Source organism: Lutra lutra, chromosome 8, assembly GCF_902655055.1.
Source record: "Lutra lutra chromosome 8, mLutLut1.2, whole genome shotgun sequence".
NCBI classification, from domain to species: domain Eukaryota; kingdom Metazoa; phylum Chordata; class Mammalia; order Carnivora; family Mustelidae; genus Lutra; species Lutra lutra.
The window spans coordinates 88,254,481-88,280,407 of NC_062285.1; the positions used below are offsets into that span (position 1 = coordinate 88,254,481).

Genomic DNA, 25,927 nt, shown 5'->3' on the forward strand with positions numbered 1-25,927 from the left:
TTAGGGTGGAGGGCAAAAAAGCTCCAGAGGAATCCAGAGGCTTGGAAGTTTGGTGCCCAGGTACCTGAGGGCCGAAGCCGGGGTGGATGCGGGTGGGGGAAAGTCGGGGCTGGGGTGTAGAAAGTTCTCCATCACTACTGCCTAAATCCCATAGGCAGAATCTGTGTCCAGGCCCCAGCCAGTAGACGCCGTAGAGGAGGCGGCGCCGGCGGGGGCGTGGCCTCTCCGCCGCCCCGCCCTGTCCCGCCGCGGCGGCCTCCTAGCGACTCTCCGCGGGGCGGGGTCCGAGGCGCCCGCCAGCCCACCCGGCCCACTTGCCCCAGCCGCGCTTGGAGCCCTGAGTCCGCAGGTGCCCCCGGAGCGCCGCAGCCACACCATGCTGGGCTTGATCAAGAACTCGCTGTTCGGGAGCGTAGAGACGTGGCCTTGGCAGGTCCTGAGCAAAGGGGCTAAGGTAGGCCCGCAGGGCTGCCGAGGACCTGAAGCGGGGCTGCGCCCGCCCACCGCACCCTAACCCGGGCTGGAGTGGGTTCTGACGGGCAGGTGGGGCAAGCGGTCTGCCCCAGAATGTGCGTTTTGGCTTCTGCCGGGGGGGCATGGCCTTCCATGCCCAGCACGCGAACTGGGAAGGAGGAAGTGAAAGGGAAGTACAGAACAGCAGACTGAGGGCTCTACTGGGAGGAGGGGAGACAAAGAGGAGAGATGGCTTTAAAAGAGGAGTCTAGGCGCGGCGACGGAACAGCGCCTGTTGAATGCATTAATTCATGTAAACATCCCAAGCATTCTGATCATTTCTTTGCTGGGAGGACTTCGGGTGCAAAAAGATCGAAAACGTGCTTGTCCTCAAGAAATTCCCAGCTACTGGAGACAGGAGTATAATGGAGCAAGATCTGTGCTCCACCGAAGTAAAGGTGCACGGGAGGGAGCACGGGAAGGACCGATCCATTCTGCTAGGGGCTGATGAGGGGGACTTCCCGGAGGAAGTGTCTTCACCTGGGTTTCTGGTATGTTAGGAGGGCGCAGAAAAGCGGAGAGCATGCGCAAAGGCCCAGAGCAGTAACATGGTATGCTGGCCCGTGGAACTCCCAGAGTTGGGTCCTAGGATACAGGATGGGTGAAAAAGGCTTAACTGCTGTCTCCCCCACAAATTGACATCAGTGCTAACACAAGCAAATTGGATTGCCCCCTGAAAACGAAGAGTCTGCAGCTAGATTACAATCTCCTTGCAAACAGGTACTTTGTGCCTTTTGTATACTCAGTTCCCCGCTCAGCACCTCCTATGTTAAAGGACTGTGTTGTCTGAGGACCCAGTTCTGGTACTCAGTGCGGTGATGGTCACACAAAAGCCCTCAACCAGACTGTAGTCTGGGTTCTTCACGCAGCTATAACCAGAGCCGGGTCACTTCATCTGTCTGTCTCTGAGTTCCCTCAGCTGCACTTAAAATGACCAAGTTGAGCCCGGATCAAGGGTGACATTCAGATGCCTACAAGCATCCAGGCAGGCTCTGGAAATGAGTGAAGCTGCCTGTGTTAGACTCTAAGGCAAGGTGGGGACTGAGGCAAATCCAAGAAAGAATTCGGGGTCCCCTCTACAAAGAGCAGCCATGTTGCTATGCAGGGATATAAACCAGGATTGCCAGATTTTTAAGGAAAACCAGAAATCCAGATTCTTCATGTGAACTCTCCTAAGTTAGAATTAATGTATTCAACAAGTAACTAAAATTTGTTGAGTACCATCTATGTACATCACTCTTACAGGCAGTGGGGATAAAGCAATGAATAAAACCAACAAAACCCCCATCTTCGTGGAGCTTACATTTTAGTGGCTAATGCACAAGTAAACAGGTCAAATACGTTGATATCAGCTGCCCATCAAGGCTATGAAGAAAAACAAGTGGGGAAGGGTGGAAGGAATAGGGAATTTGAGGAATGAGGCTGTGGTTTCGAGTGGGGCAAATAATGTCAGTTTTACCTGTTTGCCTACCAATGTTCATAAACTGCAGGCCACAGGAACTGTCTGTGGTGAGACCCTGCCTGTGTGAGGTGCGTGTGCTCGTCTGTGGACTCAGCCCAGGAATGTCTAGGATGCTTTTTGGCCCTAACGCTTAAAGAATCCCCATGTTACCAACAGCTCCCAGAGAGCTCTCCCTTCTGTAGTGGAATCCAGCTCTCTGGGTCTTTTTGGGGTAACAGACAATTGCCAGTACAGGGTCTGGGCTGCTGTACCGACTGTCTGTCCTCAGATGCCTCCCCTGCCCATTCCCTGGGTCTCAGTCTGGAGTCTGGAGTGGGGGTCGTGTCTCAGTCTGGAGTGGGGGCTGATTCCAGTTGCCTACTTCCCAGGCTCCAGTGTCAGATAACTCGCCGTGAGGTTCACCCAGGGGGAGGCACTGGTGGGAGATAAAAAGGTGGAAGGAAAGGAAGAAAGTGTTTCTCCCTTTCTTTCTCTGAACTATCAGGTCTCTGGCACCAAGAGTTTCTCCGCAGCTCCAGCTCTTTCTAGACAGGCCACCGTGGTTCTAGCTTCTTCCAAGTAACCCAGGTCTCTGAGCTCTGGTAACAGTTCTCTGATAAGCATCTTCCCTCAACCTTTGATGGGAACATGGTGCTGTATGGGATATTGCTACCAGGCTGATGCAGATCACTTAACCTGAATGTTCTTAGTTTCTGCAGGTGTAGAACGGGCATAAAAATACCTCTCCCATCTCCTCCCAGACCAACCATAAATATTACATTTTTTAAAAAACATGAAAATGCTTTGTAAACTCATACACCCTACAAATGTGGTAATACCATTCAGTCAGACAGAACTCAGCTCTGCTCTTCCTAGCTGTGTGGTCAAAGGCAACTTGCTTAACTTCTCTGAAGCCAATCATGAGAGGAAATAACAATTTGTATCTTATAAGGATGTTTGGGAATTTCAATGAGATAACCAGCTATAAGTTGTTCAGCAAAATATCTAGTACTTGGTAGCGTATGGTAACCGTTGGCTTCCCCTTAGTTTCACAGGTAATTTCGGTTAAGTTACTTAACCTCCTAAGCACTGTGAACCCTGAAATCTCTCAGCTATGAGAATGACAGTGCCTATGTGACAATTATGTAACTATTCAAAGATACTCAAGCCTTTTTTAAAAAGTATACAAATTCAGGGGATTATTACTTTGAAGACAGACTCTCCCTGGAATTATCTCTCTTGCCCCGGGTAGCGTCTGGGTCAGGAATTGTTGCCCATTTTCTTGGGCCAATAGATGGCAGACAGTGGGCCCTGTGTAGCTCAGGTTCGGGCTAACCATATGTTCAGGACTGATTGTGATGGGGAGATCCGGGCTGCTGCAGAGCTTATCAGGTGCCTTCCACATTGCTTCAGGAAGCAGGTGGGCACACTGCTCACACTGTATTGAATTAGGTGGGTCTTGTGGATGCACAGAGCAGGACTGATATTAATAACTGACATCTTAATGGGATTTTTTTCCCAGCCTGTGCACATTGGTTAGGACCCAACTGCCCAGGGGTTTGAATCCTGGCTCTACCACTTGCCCACTGTAACTCAGTCATGTTACTTAACCCCTCGTGCTCCAGTTTCACCTGAAAATAAAGATAAAAACACTCACTTCTTCACAGGATCATTGGAGGGATTGCAGGAACAAATTCATGCAAAGTATTTAAAACAATACCTGACACATAGAAAGTCCCGAGTTAGGTGGGCTATATTATTTTTTCTTATGATGAGAAATTATTGTTTTATGATGAGAAAGCGGGCTTCCAGAATCAACATGTTATACCCACCCCAGCAGGTGGCAAGAAAAAAAATTGACCTCACAGAGAACCTTGCAAATTCCATAGCAAGAGGCATTGTTTCAAGATCCCAGTCTGGGATTTGAATTTGACCAGGGTTCCTGGGGAATGTTGAAAACTGGTGTTTGCGGCCTTGGGCCAAATCCATGTCGGATGGGGAGCATAAGCTAGCAGAATCTGGGACAGAGGTGGGCTGTTATTATGTTCCATGTGACAAGGACATACACTAAAGACACTAAATTGGAAGAATCGAATGTGTTAGCTGTGTTAACTTAGGTGCTTTATTTTCTGTGGAAATAGAACTCTATTTAAATTCTCCCTGGAGAGGGATGCCTGAGTGGCTCAGTTGGTTAAGCAGCTGCCTCCGGCTCAGGTCATGATCCCAGTGTCCTGGGATCGAGTCCCACATCAGGCTCCTTGCTCAGCAGGAAGCCTGCTTATCCCTCTGCCTCTGCCTGTGTGCACTCTCTCTCTCTCTCTCTCCTTCTCTGACAAATAAATAAATAAAATCTTTAAAAAAATAATTAAAAAAAAAATTCTCCCTGGAGAGCTGGGTAGTTTTGCAATGTCCCTCTCTCCAACCTAAATCTTCACGGTGATCCAGTGGTTCAAATGAGTTTATGGACACAGATGCTATCCAATAAGGTGGGACCTTCTGTAGTACCACCTTAAGACATTGTGAGTTTGCTTTTCTCCTGCATAGGTATAATTAGACTAATTGCTCATCTGTCTACCCAGCTCTGTCTATTCTATTCCTTGTCCTTCGAGTAAAACCAGGTTTTATGCCACAGCCTCCTTTCCCACAAATACTCCTATTACCTACTATATGCAAGACATGGTACTAGATGCTAAAACATACAGTGGTAAACACAGATAGCCCCTGACCCCATGGGGCTTATGGTTACAGGTGGAGGTTAAATGCATTATTATTCAGTTATAATTACAATAACTCTTGTGTTGTGAAAGTCCAGGGGTCTATAAAAAATATCATGGGAACTTGTTTTAAATGAGGATCCTCTTTGAGGAAGTGACTTTGAGGTTGGGACTTTTGGGATAAGTAGGGGTCCATCAGGCAGAGACAGGAAAGAGGTACTCCAGGCAGAAGGGGCAGGTGCAGAGGCCCTGAGGCAGGAATGACCATGGCATTGAAGGAAATAGCAGAAGGCCAATTAAGTGATGCCTTCAGCTCAGGTCATGGTCCCAGGGTCCCGGGATCAAGCTCCTTGCTCAGCAGGAAGTCTGCTTCTCCCTCTTCCTCTGTCCCTCCCCGCTGCTCAGGCTTTCTGTCGTTCTCCCTCTTGCTTGCTTTTTCTCAAATAAATCAATAAAATCTTAAAAAAAAAAAAAAAGGACTGGTAGAATTATCATGGGGACCTTGGCTCTCCGAATCAAACTGGATTCTTTTCTTGGTTGCCTTTCTTCTCTTGCCATGGACTTTCTGCCTAGAGAAAAGTCTGAGAGCACAGATCACCTGTAGGATCCCCAGAACTCCTTTCTGTGCCAGGACCCCTCCCACTCAAAATCCCACATTTGGATCACAAAGTCAATTGAACGAATTTGGGGTAGATTAAACTGACCTGTACTCAGCTCACTGTCACTGGAACGATGCTCACAGAATCCTCCCTATGGCAGCCTAGGAGTCCTCCAGGGGTCTGGCCCAGCCAGAATCTGCAGCCCCCTCTCTCACTGTGCCCTGCTTGACAGGGTTTGCTCCAGCCCCAGCGAACCAGCTGTGTTCTACCCCTTGGCTCTTTTCCACCTGTGGTGCCTGCTACCTGAAATTGCCCTCCCCAAACTTGCAGAACATTTGCTACATCATATGATAATTTCATAATCTTCTCACCACCCCACTAGACTGCCCATATTGTCTTAATCTCCAAATCCATAGCACCTGGCAGAGGTCTTCAATAATATTTCTCAATAAATCCATGCATCAGTGACTGGATGTCCAGTTGGATGATCTTTAAGAACCTCAAGGTTCTTAGATCAGCCTGGACCTAGCCGAGCACATCAACACACACCTTGCCCCCCAGAATAACCAAAGTAGTCCTGTTCTGTGTTCCCATGTTGCCCTGCCTCTCCTCTTATATATATCATTGGATTATAACCTGGTTTTTCTATTAGACCAGATCCCCCCTTCCCAATGTCGGAAACTGTATCATTCATCACTGCTGTATCTTAGCACAGGGCACAGGGCACAGTGCTCAGCACATAGGAGAAGCTCCATTGTTGTTGGTTGAATTAATAAGAGAAGAAAAGAAAGAATGAAGGAAAGAGCCAGCCAGGTCTTTTCTCCAGTGAGAGCTTGTCATCAGTTTCTCCATTTGTGAGAGAAGAAGCTGCATTCAATGACTTTAGCTGCCCCTGTTTGGAGCTGGACACAGACATCCAAATGTCCAACAGGAAGAACTAAATCAGTAGCCAAAGGAAGATGCTTAAAAGCATTCCCATCATCCCCCATACAGTACCGAGCCCAGCAGTTAACCTTAGACTAGGGTTTGGAGATTGGAATTCTGGTGCCAATGTCACCACTTAGTAGCTGTGTGTTCCTGGGGAACTTAGTCCCTCTGGTGCTTCATTTCCTCTTTGGGAAATTAGCTTGATTGGACAAACTTTAAAATGGCTTTCAGGCTGCAATTCTGTGATTCACAGAGTAGCGTTTCTGGAATTTTAAACACGAGTGGCAAGACTCAAAGGGACCTCAAATGAAGGGTGAGTCTAGTCTCTGCTGTGACAGAACCAGAAAGGGCAAAATACCCCAGGTTTATACAGCACGGCTTGCTACTGAAGGCCCTTTGGAAATGCAACACCTTCCAAGGGGAGGACCTCACAGCCATCCCCCGAATGACACAGTAGATTTGATTTGGAGCCTCTTGATTCTTAGTCTCGTGCAATTTCCCCTGCCCCATGTGAAGGGAAGTTGATGAAACTGGCATTCAGAAACCTTTCAGATTTCCTGGGCCCCTTTCTCACTATTCTTCTTTAATTTTGCATCACAAAAAAAAAATTTTTTTTCCATTCTAAACATAAAATTAGAATGTAAGTGTACTTCTTCAGACTATACAGATCTCTTAGCCCCACAGTCCTACCCACCTCCAAAGAGTCATTCTGTCCCCTTGGGAGTTGAGGACTTTCAGTCTAGGATGTCCCAGGAAGGCCCATTTGCCCAGCCGGGGCAGCCACATCTTCTGCTTATTTTTCACAATCATGAGTAAGAGAGGCAGCTCCTTAATCCATAACCAAACACCCGTTGAGCATCTAATTTACGATGCTCCATGGCATCGTTCTGGTCCACAGAGTCCACATAGTTCTTGTCCACAAAGACTTTGGAGCAGATTTTTCAAACTGCACACTGTTCCGTTACCAGAGAGCAAAATCAGTATAGAGTATGTCTTTCTTCTTTTGGTGGAATAGAATAAAATACACTTGAGTAGAGTAAAAGTCAACAGGAAAGAAAGAAAAGGCTGGTATATTCACCCTCCTCCATAAGGGTGAAGTTTCATTTTGTGAAACGCTGTTTCAGTCACATGTGTGTTCTTGATAAGGGCATGAGGTAAAAATACATTTCTTGTTTTGAATCGTGATTCTTTTCCAAGTTTGAAAAACACTGTCTTATAGCGTATGTTCAAGGAATACAAAATTATATCGTATGAGATATCAAAGGACAAGGAAGAGGAGAGGGGATGGAGGAGGGCCACAAGCGTCCATAAGGCAAAGGATAATGACCTTAGGGCAGAGACTCATGTGGAGAGTGGTCATGAGGAGCGGGGGTCCTCCCTGGCTTTGGGGGAATAGGCAGTGGAGCTGAGAGTTCAGGGGAGTACGATTTAGTGAGATGAGTTGGAATGAGGAGTCGTGTCTGGGAATAGTACAAGTGAAGAGAATGACTCTGATTCTTCTTCTTTTTTTTAATTTGGTGAAAATTGCCATGGGATCTTTTATTTTTATTTTTTAATTAAATTAATTAATTTCTTAACATATAGTATATTATTTTATATAATTAACATATAGTATATTATTGGTTTCAGAGGTAGAGTTTAGTGATTTATCACTTGTATATAACACCCAGTGCTCATGTGCCCTCCTTAATGCCCATCCCCCAGTTACCCCATCTGCTCACCAACCTCCCCTCCAGGAACCCGAGTTCGTTTCCTAGAGTTAAGAGTCTCTTAATGGTTTGTCTCCCTCTCTGAGTGACTCTGATTCTTCTTGACCTGCAGCCCTGCTTCTAGAATGAGGCTAATCCTGTGGCCTTCGAGTTTGTGACATTGTTGCTGGATCTCTTTCTTTCTTCTTTCCCAGTTTTCATCTCTTTCTCCTGGCGGTCCTGTCATTCAGATGTTGGATCTCCTGGCTTGATTCTCTGATTTCCAATTCTCTTCTGTTTTCTATGTCTTTGCCTCTTTACTTGACTTTCTGAAAGATTTCCTTCAGCTTTATCTTCTGACTTCTCCCCTGAATTTTTCATTTCTGTTATATTTTTAATTTCTAAGAGCTCTTTGATCTCTGAACATCCTATTTTTATAGCATTCTGGTGATGTTGTGAGTGGCTTTGGATGCAATATCTTCTCTTATCTCTCTGAGAGTATTGATAATTTGAAGTTTTTTTCTGCTGATTCTACACTTGTAAGAAATCCCAGAATCTTCTCACGGCCCTTCATACTCCTAACTGTCTCTTCTACCCTGTCACCATGCCCAGGTTCATTATGAAAAGTTCTTTAGCCGTTCTTATAACTGGACCATCACCGCTTCTAGAGTAATCACCAGTTGCCATTTTAATTCTTTTAAGTATGTAAATTCTATCTCTAGGAAGACGTCTCCTATGAGGAAAGGACCTGTGAGGGGGGGCGGTTTGCCACAGTGGAAGTGACAGACAAGCCTGTGGATGAGGGTCTCCGGGAAGCAATGCCCAAAGTCATGAAGTATGTGGGAGGCACCAATGACAAGGGTGAGTATCCCTGAACGATGTGGTTCTGGGCTCAGAGGCAAGCTTGCTAGGTCTCATCAGGGGAAAATACAGGGAGGGGCCACAGGGCACCTGTCACCACCTGCTTCAGTAGCACATGAACTTGGGCTCTGTGCACAAGAATGCTCTAGGGGGACCACACTGACCCCATCCAGCCTACCCCTCGGTATGTGGTCTCCCTGCTCCATATCACCTGGCATGATTCTCTCCCAGGCGTGAACATGTACTCGGGGTATCAACCCTGCAGTGCTTATAGTATCTTTGGACTGGTTGACTGAGTGAGGAAAGCCAAGTCACAGAGCCAGGCCAGCCTCAGACTTGAGACCTCCGCCTCCAGGCTGAACATCTCTGCCCAGTCCCCAGGTTGCTCAGAATCCGCAGGGCTCTGAGTCTCGGTGAGTGATGAGTATGCCAGGTCCTCGGCTCTGTTCTGGCAAATGAAGGGGCTGAGAGTTTTTAGGCTGTTCCAGTCTTAGACATGGCAGTCTGTGCTGGCCGTGCCCCTATTTTTAAAACAACGGGCCTGAAGTTTCAGTGTACCTGTCAGCATGGAAACCGTATTTAAATATGAACTTAACTCTAAAGCTCTCTCATTTGGACTGCTCTTTAGAATCAGTGCAGACCCCAAATGGGTCCAAAGCAAGGCAAAAGAAAAAAGAAAGGTGATGTTTAATTTTTAGGATATTTCTCAGGCTGATGATTTAGAAAGTCAGAAACTGGTATTAACCTCAGTAGCATTTAGTAACACCAAAGTAGTCAGGCTTTGGACAATAAGTCAACCAGTAGGAGGTCAAGAAGAAATCTTTTCCTTCTTAATATTGTTGTAATGTTTTTTAGAAGAATATTTGTATAAAAATGATAAAATCCAGGGCACCTGGGTGGCTCAGTCGGTTGAGCATCCGACCCTTGGCTTCAGCTCAGGTCGTGATCTCAGGGTGGTGAGATCAAGTCCCACGTTGGGCTCCATGTGCAACACAGAGTCTGCTTGGGATTCTCTCTCTCTCTCCTTCTGCCCCTCCCCTCCCAAATAAATAAAATCTTTGAAAAACTTTTTATGTGATTAAACATTAAAGAAAATCTTGAAAATAACAAAACAGTACCCCAACCCATCTTTTTTATTGCAATCATTGTTGCCATCTGAATGTATTTCTTTAGGGCTTTTTAATAAGCCTTTAAAATGTAATCATAGTGTTTGTGCAATTATGTATCCTTCCAGTATTTACAGTTACTTATAGCTATTTTCCACTAGTGCTAAACAATCTTCTTAAGTGTGGTTGTTGACAGCTACATTATATTGCATTGTTGACAGCTACATTATATTGCATTGTGTACCTGTAATTTAGACATATTCCTGTTTTGAACATTTACATGGCTCCCAGTCTCTGACAATTATAAATTCTGCCGTAATGAATATCCTATTACCTACAGCCTTTAAGATATTTTGGATTACTTCCTTAAAATTCACATTTAAACAGAAGGTAATTAGATACTGATAGATTTACAGTCTTGATATGTATTACCAAATAATTTTTTCCAAACAAGTTGAATCACTACATTCCTATTTCCAGTATATACAAATAAGAGCTGTTTTATGTATATCTGACTATATAGTTTTAACACCTGGAAGGTTTGTTATTAATTTCAAGAACCAAAAATACTGTCTTGGAGGAAGAATGAGACTAGCTGATCTTCCACGGTCCTGAGCAAGTTCTGTCTGTAACAGCCCCCTCCCTCTGTGGGGTTTTATGTTTTCAGGAATCGGAATGGGGATGACAGTTCCTATTTCCTTTGCTGTGTTTCCTGATGATGATGGCTCCCTCCAGAAGAAATTAAAAGTCTGGTTCCGGATTCCAAACCAGTTTCAGAGCAACCCGCCAGTTCCCACCGATGACAGCATTAAGATCGAGGAGAGGGAAAGCATCACCGTCTATTCCCTGTAAGGAATTGATTTTCTAGTCATCAGAGGGTAACATCTGATCTCCATAACCACTCCTTGATCATCTGCAATGAGCATTTGCATTACATTTATATTTTATTCCAGTTTTATTGAGATATAATTAGCCTATAACATTGTATTGACTTCAGGTGTCCAACATATAATGCTTCGATATATAGAAATATTATGAAATGTTCACCACCATAAGTTTATTTAACATCCATCATAGTTATAATTTCTTTCTCTTGAGATGAGAACTTCACAGATCTGCTTTCTTAGTAACTTTCAAATATACATGACAGCATTGTTAACTATCGTCACCTTGCTTTGTATCACATTCCCAGGACTAGTTTATCTTATAGCTGGAAATCTGTATCTTTGGACCACCTTCACCCTTTCTCCCACTCCCCTCCTACATCCCATCTCTGGCAACCACCAATCTCTTCTCTGTATCGATGAGCTCAGTTGTTGTTATTTTTTTTTTTAATTGTACATGTAAGTGAGATCATATAGCATTTTCCTTTCTCTGTCCAAGTTATTATCACTTAGTATAATGTCCTTAAGGTCATCCACATTGTCACAAATGGCAGAGTTTCTTTTTTTATGGCTGAATAATACTGCTTTGTGTATAGACATACCACATTTTTATCCCTTCATCTCCTGATGGACCCTTAGCTTGTTTCCGTATCTTGGCTATTATAATAATGGAGCAATGAACATGGCAGTGCAGATAGCTCTTCAAGATAGTGATTTCATCTCTTAAAAAAAAAAATTTAAAAAAAAAAAAAAGGTAGTGATTTCAATTCCTTTGGCTATCTATCCAGAAGTGGAATTGCTGGATCCGAGGATAGTTCTACTTTTAACTTTTTTTAGAACCTCCATATTGTCTTCCACAGTGGTGGCACCAATTCCCATGACAACAGTAATGAGAGTTCCCTTTTCTCCAAAGGCTTGCTAATACATATTTCTTGTCTTTTTGATACCAGCCATTCTAATAGGTATGAAGTAATATCTCATTACAGCTTTGATTTGTATTTCACTAATGATGGGGGATGTTGAGCACCTTTCCATGTACCTACTGGCCATGTGTATGTCTTCTTCAGAAAAATGTCTGTTCAGACCCCCTGCCCATTTTTTAATCAGAATGTGTGGCTTTTTTGCTGTTGAGTTATAGGAGTTCTTTATCTATTTTGGCTTTTAACTCCTTGTCAGATATATGACTTGCAAATATTTTCTCCCATTGAGTAGTTTGCCTTTCCATTATGTGGATAGCTTCCTTTGCTATACAGAAGCTTTTCAGTTTGATGTAGTCCCATTTGTTTATTTTTGCTTTTATTGCCAAATACCAAAAATTGTTGCTAAGACTGATGCCAAGGAGTTTACTTCTTATGTTTTCTTCAAGGAATGTTACGGTTTCACGTCTTATGTTCAAGTCTTTCATCTATTTTGCATTGTTTTTTTTGTGTGTAATGTAAGATAGAAGTCCAGTTTCAATATTTTGCCCATTGCTATCCAATTTTCCAGATGCTGTTTATTGAAGAAACTATTCTTGATTTCTTTGTTGTAAGTTGGTTGACCATAGATGCATGAGTTTGTTTCTGAGCTCTCTATTCTGTTTCACTGACCTATATATTTGTTTTTATGCCAGTACAATACTGCTTTGATTACAATAACTTTGTAATATAATTTGAAATCAGGAAATGTGCTTCAGCTTTATTCTTCCTTTTTTCCTTTTCCTCCAGGTTGCTTTGGCTATTTGGGGTCTTTTTTTTTTTTTTTAAGATTATTTATTTATTTATTTATTTGACAGACAGATCACAAGTAGGCAGAGAGGCAGGCAGAGAGAGAGGAAGGGAAGCAGGCTTCCTGCTGAGCAGAGAGCCCAATGCGGGGCTCCTAACCCACTGAGCCAACCAGGCACCCCTATTTGGGGTCTTTTGTAGTTCCATATAAATGTTAGGGTTGGTTTTCTATTTCTGTGAAAAATTCCCTTGGAATCTTGATGGAGATTGCATTGAATCCATAGATTGCTTTCAGTAATATGTACATCTTAACAACATTAATTCTTCCAATCCATGAGCATGGAATCTCTTTTCATTTATTTGTGTCTTCTTCAATTTTCTTCATTAATGTCTTACAGTTTTCAGTGTACATATCTTTTATCTCCTTGGTTAAATTTATTCCTAGGTGTTTTATTCTTTTTGATTCAAATAGTATTGTTTTCTTAATTTCTTTATATTATTGATGAATTAAGTTAAATACTGAGTCCTGACAATTTCTCATTTCATTTTCTTCAGCTTATGGCACACAAACATTTGCATTATGTCTTACTAAATACTTTGCCATTTGCCGGATTGGCGTGGTTGGAGTATCCCCACAGTTTAGGCTGAACACCTACATTAGCCGCGGTAGGGTTCCGGGAGACTCAGGGAATAGCTAAGTCAAGCTGTTGTTTGGGGTCACAAATACATAAATGAGTATAGAATATATATCGGACTTGGGGGCTGTCTTTTTTACCTCTTGAATGCCAGAAAGGCAGGGAGTATTTGCCAGAACTGGATGGCCACCCCCTCCGTTGTTCTTTGTCCACCGTCCTGTTTCCAGAGCCTCATTTGGGGTCATGTTCCTTTTGACTATAGAGCATAACAAGTGCAGGTGGTTGCATGTCTTTATTCTTTGGGCCCCAACCCCCCTTCAGGAACTGAGTCTCTTGTAGAGAATCAGTGCCCCCTGCCATTTGTTAAAATCCTCCTTTATGACAGGCACCGAACCATGTACAGTCACAGGCCAGGAGCTTTACCAGCATTAACTATAGGTGTGGATTTGCTTCTACTCCAGAACCAACGGAGGGAAAATAAATACACAGATAATCTTGTCCTGGACAGTTTTTGTCCACTTTCCAGGGCTTCCGAACTTACTTATTGGGCTGCCTGGCTCCAACACTGCTACCTGAGGGTGTAGCTTTCTCTGGAGCTAACACTGACGCTGGCAACCGGAGCTTGGCTGGTCTGGCAGTGGTAGGCCGTAGTCGTGCCCCCTAGAGGAAAGTGCGTGTACTGCAGCCGGGCCTCTACTCCAATCATCATTCAGACCTTCCTGCCTTCGCCAAAGAGGCAAACTCAAACTCAGGGTAAGGAATATCTTTCCCAAGGACAGGCACTAGAGTGGGGAAGCGAGGTGGCTGTGGTACACAACTTAAGGAGGCGCCCACTTTCACAGTGGCCTAAGTACAGGATTGGCCCTGACAGTGAGGGCCTCCTTAAATCTTGGGTGCTGTGTCTCCAATGTCTCACCCTCATTCCTGCTCCCTCTTCTCCATCTCTTCCCCATGTGTCTTGGGAGGCAGGCTGGTGTACTCTAATGAACAAGTATATTTTAGTTTGAATCCACTCAGCTTCTCTAAGACAGTTTCTCCATCTGTTAAGTGCCCATAACAACCTCCCTCAGAGGACTTCTACTAAAGAGTATCTTTAAGTAGTCACTAAGATGCTCCTGTTTTTACAAATGACTTAATGTGTATGAGCTGTGGTAGGTTTCAGTAATTAATTATTTTTTCCCTTTGCCCTTTTGATTTCATAAGGAATGAGGTTGATGTGATTAAATCATTTCCATAAACCTTCAAGGTGGCTGGTCCGATGGTTTTCTTTTGTCCTTAACTTTTTAGTATGGAAATTTCCAAATGTATGAAAAGATAGAATAAGATAATGAGGGACACCTGGGTGGTTAAGTGTCTGCATTCACTTCAGGTCATGATTCCAGGGTCCTGGGATCGAGCCTCACATTGGGCTTCTTGCCCAGCAGGGAGCCTGCTTCTCCCTTCCCCCCTGCCTGTTGTTCCCCCTGCTTGTGCTCTCTCTCTCTCTCTGTGTGTCTCTGAAAAATTAAAAAACAAAAACAAAAACAAAACAAAACAAAAATAAAAAACCAGAATAAGATAATGGAACCCATCATTCACCTTCAATGTTAATTGACTCAAGGTCAGACCTGTGTCATGTGTACCCTCACAACTGTCACCCCTCTATTGTGTCATTTTGAAGCAAATTCCAGACATTTTATTAATTTCATCCATAAATACTTCAGTGTGACTACTAAAGACTTTTTAAAAATACAATCATAATGTCTTATTACTCCTAAAATTTAAACAGCATGTCATTAGTGCCATGATAATAGAAAATGTCCAGTGTTCAGATTTCCCCCACTATCGGATCATTTGTTTTTAAAGTTTGTTTGAACCTGGATCCAAATAAAATCCTTCTCGGGGCTTGATCCCAGGACCCCGAGATCATGACCTGAGCCAAAGGCAGACGCTTAACTGACTGAGCCACCCAGGCATCCCTGGTCAGTACACCTTTTAAGCTTTTACTAATCCATGGTTTTTCTCACTACTCTACCTTTCCATTTTTCATGGCTGCTTATGGATCATGTGTCCTGTTGTTTCCCATAGTCTGAATTTTGCAGACTGCCTTTCCGTGGTGTTTCAACATGTTCCTCTGCCTCCGGCATTGCCTGTGAGTTAGTAGTTAGAACCAGAGGCACGGACGGATTCAGGCCAGCGCCTATGGCGATCATGTTTCATAGGTAGTGTTGTAGACCGCCACCGGGGAGTTGATCACATTCACATGCTTCTGTTTTTGCAATACCCGTGAGTGCAGATCACCCTTACCTAGATGCCTGGCTTCGTTCAAGTTTATAAAATGACAGTGTCCTCTATTTTTCCTTCACTTTTTAGCTGGTGTCCTTTGATAAAAAGAAACCTCCTCTTTTCTGCTATTTGACTTCTCTGAGATGGAGGCACAGATAAAAAGGCAAGATACCTTCTCTTTAGCACGTTGCCTTCTCTTTGCCCATTTTCAGAAGATTGATTTCATTCCTGAACATCCTCCATGGGCAAGGCGGCATCGGTCTCTGTTTTTTGAGGTTCAGCATAAACATACTAATTTCAACATAATTGATGTATTTCCGCTCCTGGCAGCTGTCCTTACTGAAGCTCGCATTGTCCCATATTCGGCCTGGTCCTTTTGACAAGACTCTAGTACTCTAGGGTAGCTTCCTTGCTTTCTGGTGCGACTAGATGTTTCAAACACATCTGGGCATTTCTTGCCCTAGAGCTGGAGTTTGACATTTCTCCAAGGAAGCCTGGTTCCTTACGGAGGGACAGGGTATCTCTTTAAAAGGTATTATTCAAGTCCAGTCTGTGAAAGTTTCCTATTAATTCTCTGAAACCTAAACGGCTGAATGTGATAAATAGGGTGTCTGGCATGGCTCTGTGAATTTTTTTTTTTTTTTTAAACCTAACCCAGGGTCTTAAATCAGCATGTGTTATTCCTCAACTAGCCACTTGGTGTCACTGCACAGCCAAATGTGCTTTAAGAGTACCTTACCTGGAAGGCAGAGTGAAGTGGCAGAAGGCAAAAGTACTATTTCAAATACACGTAAGGGCATTAGATGGCGAAATTAAATCTAAAATGAAAGCCTTGCCTCCTTAATTCAGGCTTCCTTTTGTAGGACATCATGAAGGGATGTTCAAAAGGGATTATGTGTTTTTTAGCAGTATGTATTACCAGTCAATGGATAGAAGGCTAGGAAGGACTAACACTATCAGAATCTCCTTAGTGGTCACAAGAGGCAATACAGGTATCCTCACACTTGTATGAGTGGCCACATTCCAGCTCCCTCTGGGTTCACTGCCCTGGAGGCCACTTCGATTACAGCTCAGCCTCCTTTCCACAGTGCAGTGCTGGGTTCGACAGAGACCCGTGGCAGGAGAGGGTGATGGTTTTAGTGAAATGTCTGGGCATAAAGGAAAGAGCTGGAAACCACGAGTCATTGTCGGGGTGACCTCTGATCCAATCCTAGTTCTCCTGCTCTATGGCCATGGGACCTTTAGTGTGTCACCGAACGACCTCAATTTCCCCAAGTACAAGGTGGGAAAAGAGTACCTAATGCCCAGGGTTGTCATGAGGAGGAAACATGGTATCTGTAGATGCCTACATGATGCTGGACGTTAGGTAGACACTAGGTCAGTGTTAGCCCATTTTCCTGTTCTTGACTTCATCGCTCTCCAAGAATCAGATCAAGTTTTACTAGAATTAACAACAAAAAGTCAAGTAACTACAGATACACTTCAGTTCAAACCACAACTCTAATAATTATGAGTTTTACAGCTGGGCTGTCTGAGCTTCAGTTTTCTCATCTATAAAATAGAATGTATGACACACTGTTGTTAGGGTCCAACAAAGTGTGCATGTGATACAACTTTGTCAGCCACGGGGCGCCCAGGGATGCTGCTGTTGTTTTTCTCTCTAAAGGACCAGGCCCTACTGAGGCCACTGGCAGCTTGGGAAGCTCAACCTGGGGAAAGAGAACTTTGGGAAGAACTGCTAAGCCTCTAGGGTGTTCCATATTACCGCTCAGGAGAGCTGTAGACCAGTGTTAGTCACATTCCTAGATAATTCCAGCGCCTACCTATAATCACAGGAGGCTCTGGCCATGGGAGACATAATACAGTTTGCCTCCTTGGTCTACTCAATGCCTAAACTCTGTCATTTTGATTTCAAGCAGCCTGACCCAACCATTCCTTTTTTTTTTTTTTTTTAAGATTTTTATTTATTTATTTGACAGAGATCACAAGTAGGCAGAGAAGGGAGAGGGGAGAGAGAAGGAAGCAGGCTCCCTGCTGAGCAGAGAGCACGATGCGGGGCTTGATCCCAGGACCCTGAGATCATGACCTGAGCCGAAGGCAGAGGCTTTAACCCACTGAGCCACCCGGGTGCCCCTCATCTGACCATTCTATCAAAAGTAGCACCCCTTCCTTTTCTGTCCTCTTACCCTGCTTGGTTTTTCTTCTCTTCACTTATTCTCATCTGCATTATATACCTATTTGTTCATGCATTTATTGTCGTCTCCCTCACTAGAATATTCTTGAGGGTAGGGCCTTAGGCTGTCCTCTAGTAAGTGCTCAGTTAAAAGCTGAGGAATAAATAAGCAAGTGAAAGTCTTGGTCCTTGCCTTCCCTGCACTTACCTTTTCCTTTCTTTTCCTTTTCCTTTCTTTTTTTTCCTCTTCTCCCTAAAGATCTTGGTCCCTTCCCATAGCTTCAACTGTCACCCTTCCATCAGTACATCTCCAACCTGACCATCTCTTCATCTCCCTCGAATGCCTTAACATTCATCAGACTCAACATGATGACCAAGATGAGGCCATTTACACATGTATTCATTCAGTCAAAAAACCATGTATTCATTATTCCCTCGTTCTGTGCCAAGAATTTTGTCAGTGCTCAAAATAAAGCAGGGAACAAACGACGTGTCCACTCTTTGAAGCAGGAAAAACTAGTTTTTCCTAATGGGGAAAATAGATGAGAAACAAACGTCTCTGATATTTCAGGCCTGTGTTATTAATTTTTTAAAAGATTTTATTTAGATATTTGTCAGAGAGCAAGTGAGTGAGAGAGCACAAGCGGGGGGAGCAGCAGGCAGAGGGAGAAGCAGGCTCCCCGCTGAGCAAGGAGCCCAATGTGGAACTCAATCCCAGGACCCTTGGATCATGACTTGAGCTGAAGGCAGATGCTTAACCTACGAGCCACCCAGGCGTCCCAGGCCTGCGCTATTTCAGAGATGAGAAGTGGTCTTTGTGGGTGGAAATTATAAGGAAGCATATTTCTTACTGAACAGCCTTCCGGCTAAAGTTTCTACCAGTAGGACAGACAGGACACAGGGTGAGGAAGCCTTGGCCGGAGGAATTCAAACACCATCTGCACAGATGTGCAGCAGTTACACTGAGTAATGCGTGTGCTCAGCGGCAAGTTTGTCGCATTTGGCACATGTCTGTCGAGTACCTCTGACACTGAAGCCACCTCACTTCTAAGAGCCCTGCCAGTGACAAGATTCTGAATCTAAAACCTAGTTAATCACCATTTCCCCCTACAACAGGTCAGGTGTCCCACCAGTCCTTTACAAACGGGTCCTTGGAAGTGGCTTCAGTCCCCATTTCTGGGGGGATGAGCCCAAGTCAACATGGCTGCCATGTTTCCCAAGCACCGGCCTCCCCTCCACCCTCTGGAGGCATCTCCACCTAAACCTCCCCAAGGTCTCCCAAATCAATAGGTCAAAAATGAAGCTCAGATCTCCTCCCCAGACCTGATGCCCTGTGTTCCGTCTTACAAAAGGTCCCGTCCATCCTCCTACTCATCCCATTCAATTGGCATCCTGACTCCTTCACCTTCCACATCAACTGTTGGCCAAGTCCTAGTCACCTCCTAGCTGTGCCTTCCCTTCCATCCTCCCTGCCTCGGTCTTTGGCATCTCCTGCCTCAACTACTGCTCTGTCCTCCTGATTTTTCCTAGTTCTTCCACCTCTGCCCCTTCTAAGGTGTTCTTTCATCACCACCAGCCCTCAAGCATGGGACCCATCCCATACCTCTCCCCATCTCTCAGCTCGGGCACTCGTTAGGGTTGGGACCAAAGCCCAAGCTGGTAATTAAATGAGATGGGGGATGGGTAAACTTTGGGTTGGGTCCCCAGATGTCTAGCCAGGCAGTGAAGCCTAGTAAAAATGCTTTGTCATGGCATCTGATCCACAACACACCCCCACTCCGTGTCCACCTGATCTCAGGCATGCCCCCCCCAAACACGTACACATGCAGTACCCACTTCTGCTCGCCCAGCTCCTCCTACAGCCCTTCTCCAGCCTCTGCTGGATGGAAGCTGCTTGAGGCCAGGCGTTTTTGTCATATTGTTCATTGCTGACATCAAGAAGAGATGCTCAATAAACAACGGCTTATTATCAGGTCTTCCATAACACCTTCCCTTCATGTTCTAAGTCAGAACAAATCACTGCCTATTCCCCACCCCCCCAGAGCATTCCATCTGTACCTTCTGCCTTCCTTCTAGTGCTTCCTTCTGTCCCATATAATCTTTATGTGTGTCGCTGGCCTGTCCACTTCAGTTAGACCTCACAAGGATAGAAAGACGTCTCCATCATCTTTATAGCTCTGTGGTATCCAACTTGTGTTTTGGTCCTCGTCTTGCTCAACTCAGTAAGCATGGTTCAGTCCGACTGAATGAAATGCCTCATGGGGTAAAGCTTCTTACCTGTTGACATGAGATTGTCAGCTCCTAGTCTTACGCTTCCTTTGCCTAGCACAGAGCTCCGTGCATAGACTCTCCCCAAATCTGTGTTGATTTGTTGATTGTTAAAGTCTCAGACCATCCATTTTTCCATCTACCCCAATGCATGCTTCGACCATTGTGATTTCTAGCCCCCCTGGGACCAAAGCCTCTATCTGTTCGCCTGCCTCATTGATGCCTGCCTCATCCCCACCCCACAAACCTCTTCCAAACCTTTGTAGTCAGCTCCTTTTGTGTTTCTGGAATGGGGTGGAGGGAGTGTCTTTCCTCAGTTCCCATGGTAACCAAAAATCTTTGTTCCAAATACTGAACTCTGACGTAGGGGGAGATAAAATACAGTGCCCTGGAAGAGAGCTTCTTTGAAGATGGAGACAGAGACTAGTTAATAGGCTTACAAAAATAATGTGTAGACTTCATGTTTATGTCCTTTGAGGAGCTCAAAGGGCTTTATGAGAATTCTTGAAGTCACACTCAAACACATTTATGAATGCGGGGAGCTGTGGGCACTGTGTTCCCCTCCGTGTTGGGCTTAGAAGCTGAGGCAGGGAGGAGCGGGATGGCTTCTCCCCAAACGAGCCGAAGAGCTAGCACTGGGCCTCTGTCGGGCATAGTAGGGCCACGTACCTGGTACGGTTTGGTTTTCTGGCTCGTTTGTGCAGTCCTGTGCTTGGGTGAGGGGGTGATGGTTAGACTGGCTGTGAGGAGGACACAAGTGTCTACTGTTTCCTAGCCCATTCGCTCTGCTTGTTTTCTATTAGAAGTTTCCATGATGAAGCAAGAGGGAAATTTTTATCCTCATTATCGGCATCTCTGGAGGCCTGGGAATAAATATTTTCAAATTGCTTTTGTTTTGTTTGGGGAGCGTTTTTTAAGTGAATTTATGAATCCCCAGATGATGACATTCTCCATATCACTTGCTGGGTCTCTGTGTTTTTCTCAGACAGCTCCTTCCTTAGGGGCCCCTGCCAAGGCCACTTCTTCCGCCCACCACCTGGGGACCAGGATGCCCAAGAGCAGCCCGCTGACCCTCTATGTCTGCTCACCATCTAGGCCTTGTCTCCTTCCTTCCCGTGATGATAGTCAGTACCTACTCACTGAGGACTCCCAGTATCTGTCACCAGGCCCACCTCTTCCCAACACAGGATCTCTGGCTCTGGTTCTTTGCCAGGTCTTCTAAGGAGATTTGCAGTGCCTGACACACACTTGGGCACACAACAGCTGTTTCATGAATGTATTTCATAGACATACCTTCATATCAACATGGCCCCCAAACCATATTATCAGTCACCCCCACCCCTCCTTTTCTTCACCCTAGCATCCCTAGCAGCAGCTTCTATCCAGAGACTGCCCTGGAAACCCTGGAGAATCCTCAACTTCCTGCTCTCCCCGCCTCCCCTCACCTCTAGTCACCTGTCAAGTTTGCCTTTGTTCAGAGGTGTTTGTCATCTCACACATGGTAGTTCCTGGCCTCCAACAATTTCATCTCTTTCCCTCCACTGCCGCCAGAGGGATTTCTCCAAAACAAACCTGATCATGTCAGCCCCTTACTTTCAAAGCCTTCCTAAGCCCACCTTTTCAAAGTCCTCAGCACGGCATTCAAGGCCCTTCCCAGTGTGGCTCCAGTCAATCCAGTTTCATTGTTTGAATTCCCACCCTTAGTGTGTGCTTCAGATTTCATTATATGAGTGAGTGAATGTGGAGGCAAACAGTCTTAAGTGCGATCATCTTGAGGTCTATCAACCTGAAGACCTGAAGACACTAACTTATACTGTTTACCCCAGAATTGTTGACTTGGCCAAGGGATCGAACATGTGTCAGGCACCTTTTAGGTGCTCTGGCTACACCAGTGCACAGAAAGTGACAAAGATCCCTGCCTTCATGGGGCCTATACTCTACCGGAAAACTCAGACCATAAACAGTGAACATAGTAAATGAATTATATAGTATGTTAGAAGGTCATAAGTGCTGAGGAAGAAAGGAAGGAAGGAAGGGAGAGAGAGAAGAAGAAAGAAAGAAAGAAAGAAAGAAAGAAAGAAAGAAAGAAAGAAAGAAAAGGAAGGATGGAGGGAAGAAAGGAAGGAAAGAAGGAAGGAAAGAAGAAGAGGGAGGAGGGGGAAGAGAGTGAGAAAGAAAAGAAAGAGAAAAGGGGAAAAGAATGGGAAAAGGGAGTGGGGTTAAAGATTAGGGTTTTGAGAGAAGGCCCAGGGGAGAAGGTGAGATAGTTCATCGAGCCAGCTGGTCATTCCTAGGCTCTCTTCCTGGGTTCCTGATACTACTTGAGATTCCCATCGTGTCCCTCACCCCAGGAGGCAGGGAACCGGATGGCTGTCCTGAGCAATTGCAAAATGACAGTAATAGCTCCTATTTGTCGTGGGCCTACTGTGAGCCAGCACTGAGCACAGCAGCCTCCATCTTGTCTCCCTCCGTCTTCACAGCAACCTTCTAAGACGTATTGGTCAGCCCTATTTAGCACACGAAGGATCTGAAGGTTAGAGAAGTTGAAGCCTTGCGCAAGACCAAGAACGAGAGAGGGGCTGAGGTAGGACTGAGCATACGGCTAGCCCTTTTGTCACCAACTGATGAGTTGAAGACCCCTCTTCCTTTGGACATTTCTAAAACCCAGTAGCCTAAAGAGCCAACATGGCTCATTTTCAAGGAAAAGAACTGAGTGTCACAGCCTGAATGCGGGGTACAGCGGACACTCAACACCCGCTCCTACCTTCAGCATCTGATTCATCTCAGGCAAGTGGTTCTCAACCTATAGACATTCTTTCAAAGTAATCCCATAGTCTTGCAGACTTTTACTACCAAGACAGTCTTCCCTTAATGTTCACCCTGGGTCTACTAATCCACTTTCCTCTCATTTGAGCCTCAGTGAAGCTGGAGTTCAATTTTCCTCATCAGCCTTATGATCTCTCTTCTATATACTTGAACCAAGCCTCCTCTATTCCAAAGTGGTCTCGGCTCTGTCCGTGTACTGTTAGCAGCTGTCTAGACGTTGGAAGAACCAATCCTTTAAAGATGAAATCCTGGGTGTTTTTACATCAATAACCCTATAATCAACATGCTGAATGCTTGTCGAGCATGACTAACCACTTATAAAAGAGCAAAGCGTGACTCAGAGAACCCCACCAAAAATAATGCATTTGGCCTAATCTTGGCCTGGTGCAGATTCAGACTTTTGAGTCATAAAGCTCATTAGAAATGGGGACATATTTGACTCTAATAAAGATTTTAGTGCAACCCAGATTTAGACTGGTATATTTAGGGCAAGCCACAGGATGAATTTTGGAGCGTAGGCAGATGACGTAAGGAGGGAATAATCATCTCGAAAAGGCAAGCTTTATTCCTTCTCTGTACCCACCTTCTGCCATTAAGAGAGAAGCCTGATTTAGGAAAGTCTTTTTACTTACTAGAAAAAGAAAGCTTTCATGATTTGAACAGGAAAAGGGATTTATGAGAAGTGATTTCTTTATTTGGGGCATGCTTCAAGCTTGCCACGGGGCCTCCCAAGACTTCCTTGGGGCCCTTTGGTCGCTCTGTTTTTTAACAAAGCTGCTACTTGTCACCCCTGTGATGTGTTCACTCATCAGAAAGGATCTGCTGGGGGGGAAGCGTTAGCTACAGCTCTATCCTACCTAATGCTCCTGCATCTTCCTCCTTCCCCAGCTGGAGACAGAGGGGCCTGGAGGAGGGGCTGCCAAGGCAAGAGGGAGCTAGAGAGAAAGGTGAAGCCATGGCCTAGGGGAAGGTCAGCCTACCATCCTCCGGGACATTTTGGGAAGGAAAGGCAAGCTTATGCTTAGTACTTGACTGCTGTGTTTCTGGCTCTGCATTAGAGCTATTCACTAATAGCTATTAGAGTTATTGTATTTAAAGCTCATAACGACCCTGGCAGAAAAACAACAGCCTATCCCAGGTGCGCAAGTGAGGATCCGAGGGATCAAATCCACTGTTCAGGGAGCGACAGCCCCTGCTCTAGCACACTTGTCGTACTGAGAGTGGCAAGTGACTTCTTTTTTTTTTTTTTTAAAGATGCCCTGCTCTCAATAAAATTAAAAAAAAAAAAAAAAAGTCACCCAGTTGGCTCAGTCAGTTAAGCTTCTGCTTTCGGCTCAGGTCATGATCCTGGGGCCCTAGGATTGAGCCCCATGTCAGGGTCCCCACTCAGTGAGGATCCTGCTTCTCCCTCTCCCTCTGCCTGCACCATTTACTTATAAATAAATAAATAAATAAATATCTTTAGAAAATGATAAATAATAAAAAATAAGAAAGACTCCCCCTGCCCCCTTGGGGATCATGTCTTCTCCTAATCAACCCCTCATTCGCTTCTACTGTAGGCAGTTCGGTGGTTACGCGAAGGAGGCCGACTACATAGCTCATGCCACCCAGCTGCGTACAGCCTTGGAGGGCACGGCCACCTGCCGCAGTGATGTCTACTTCTGCACTGGATATGACCCTCCCATGAAGCCCTACGGACGTCGCAATGAGGTCTGGCTGGTGAAAGCATGAGGAACTCGCCGCCTTACAACTTCCCAGCCCTGTGCTTCTGGGTCCACTTCCCGAGGGGGGAAGGAGGGGGCACAGCTGCCAACTGTGTCTCCAGCTTCGCCGACGTCCCTTCAAAGCTGTGTACTGCCAGTTTTATGAAATACGCCTATTCTGTCTATGCTCTTTCTCTCCTGGTAGGAACTAAGACAGCCAAAATAGGAAGCAACATTTGAACTGACTTAGAAAGTTCTGTGGTAGATCAGAAAAAAAAATCCAGCAATGTTTTCCCAGCTATCTGGGTCACTCAAAACAGATCACAAAAAATTATTGACCCTGTCCTTTTGTGGTGGAGGAGAAAATGTGATTTGTGCACCATCTGTCATTTCTGATTCTTGCAAGACCTTTGTCTAAAAGAGGCCTGAAAATAAAGATCTTTGACTTAAACTGAGACAAATCCAGAGTATAGTTATTTCCAAGATGGCACAGTCTTATAAATAATACATTATAAGTACTAATGATGACGCTTACTGGGACAGGAATCCCAAATTTAGTTCCAAAATCCTTCATAATTACAAATCAAAGACCCCGGTCTGGGAAGATGTGTCCCAGACGCTAGACCGTCCCAACATCATAGACATTTACCACGACCGTGTCATAGGGATTCTATGATTAGAAGTTGAGGATCCTGTTTGCAACTGTGGCCCATGAAGCGTTCCAGGAGGGACAAAAGTAAACCAAGGGGAAAAAAATCATCACATTCTGATACGTATCCCTGGAGGCGAGAACGGTTGGAGGATTTATCCGTGGGAATAAGATGAGGTGAGAAAAAGCTGAGGTCCAGTTTGATGAACTGAAGAAGAATGTGCAGTTTGGCCTGTAAGGAAGGAAATGGACCCACCCCCCCACCCCCCCCACCCCCGAGGGTGTGAGGGGCAGGTGGGAAAGCTGCTGAGCTGGAACAGAATGTGTGGGTCAGCAAGAGCACAGAAAAAGCTGGCAGGTCACAGGGCACGTGGAGAGTATGCTGATCCTCCCAGGGTGTGCCAAAGCCTGACCCTGTCAACGGGCACCCTCCCCACCCCTCAACCCTGGGGACCGCTGGATGGGTTTTCTGGGAGAAAACCACCTTGGCACCCATCAGAAAGTTACTACACAAGCAGTGAGGAAAGAAACAAACATGAGCTTGAATCCTCACCAGGAAGGGTTCTCACTGGACATAAAACGGGATTTGCTAAGGAAAGGAGTGACAGCTATGCCATCCCCTTTCCTGGCAACCGTTCAGAATAGCAATCCCTTCTGAGGGCCAGGCTAGGCCCCTCTCTGAAGATCAGTGGGAGAGCGCACTGGCCCTGAGTCCTGGCCACCTGCCAGACCCATTGCTGGGTCCCTTGCGTCACCCCCACATGCCCCACGTACACCCCCTGTGAGGAAGTTACCGTCGTGACCCTCACACATGGCTGAGGGCCCACAGGCTCACGCACTGAACTCGGGATTTAGACAAAAGTGGGGCCACGGGGGCCCTAGGTCATGTCAAAGGTTTTGAATTTTATGAAAAGTAACTGAATGACTTTGAGCCGGAACATGATACCATCATGTTTTAAAGGGAAACTT

At 45.2% G+C, this 25,927-nt stretch overlaps 1 protein-coding gene across 1 annotated transcript; it reads left to right on the plus strand.

The window, feature by feature from the left end:
- The first annotated feature begins 246 nt into the window (after window positions 1–246).
- Window positions 247–24,760, plus strand: HEBP1 (heme binding protein 1). Its single transcript, XM_047742882.1, has 4 exons — window positions 247–454; window positions 8,605–8,743; window positions 10,517–10,697; window positions 24,166–24,760. Exons 1-4 carry the CDS (start codon window positions 377–379, stop codon window positions 24,335–24,337), a joined length of 570 nt encoding a protein of 189 aa, XP_047598838.1. The 5' UTR covers window positions 247–376; the 3' UTR covers window positions 24,338–24,760.
- The last annotated feature ends 1,167 nt before the right edge of the window (window positions 24,761–25,927 follow it).

Excerpts from the sequence above, each read along its gene's own strand:
- HEBP1 (XM_047742882.1), top strand. The coding sequence starts at position 377 with ATGCTGGGCTTGATCAAGAACTCGCTGTTCGGGAGCGTAGAGACGTGG. Across the intron at positions 8,744-10,516 it reads GGGAGGCACCAATGACAAGG|GAATCGGAATGGGGATGACA; the intron begins GTGAGTATCCCT and ends TTATGTTTTCAG. Across the intron at positions 10,698-24,165 it reads AGCATCACCGTCTATTCCCT|GCAGTTCGGTGGTTACGCGA; the intron begins GTAAGGAATTGA and ends CTTCTACTGTAG.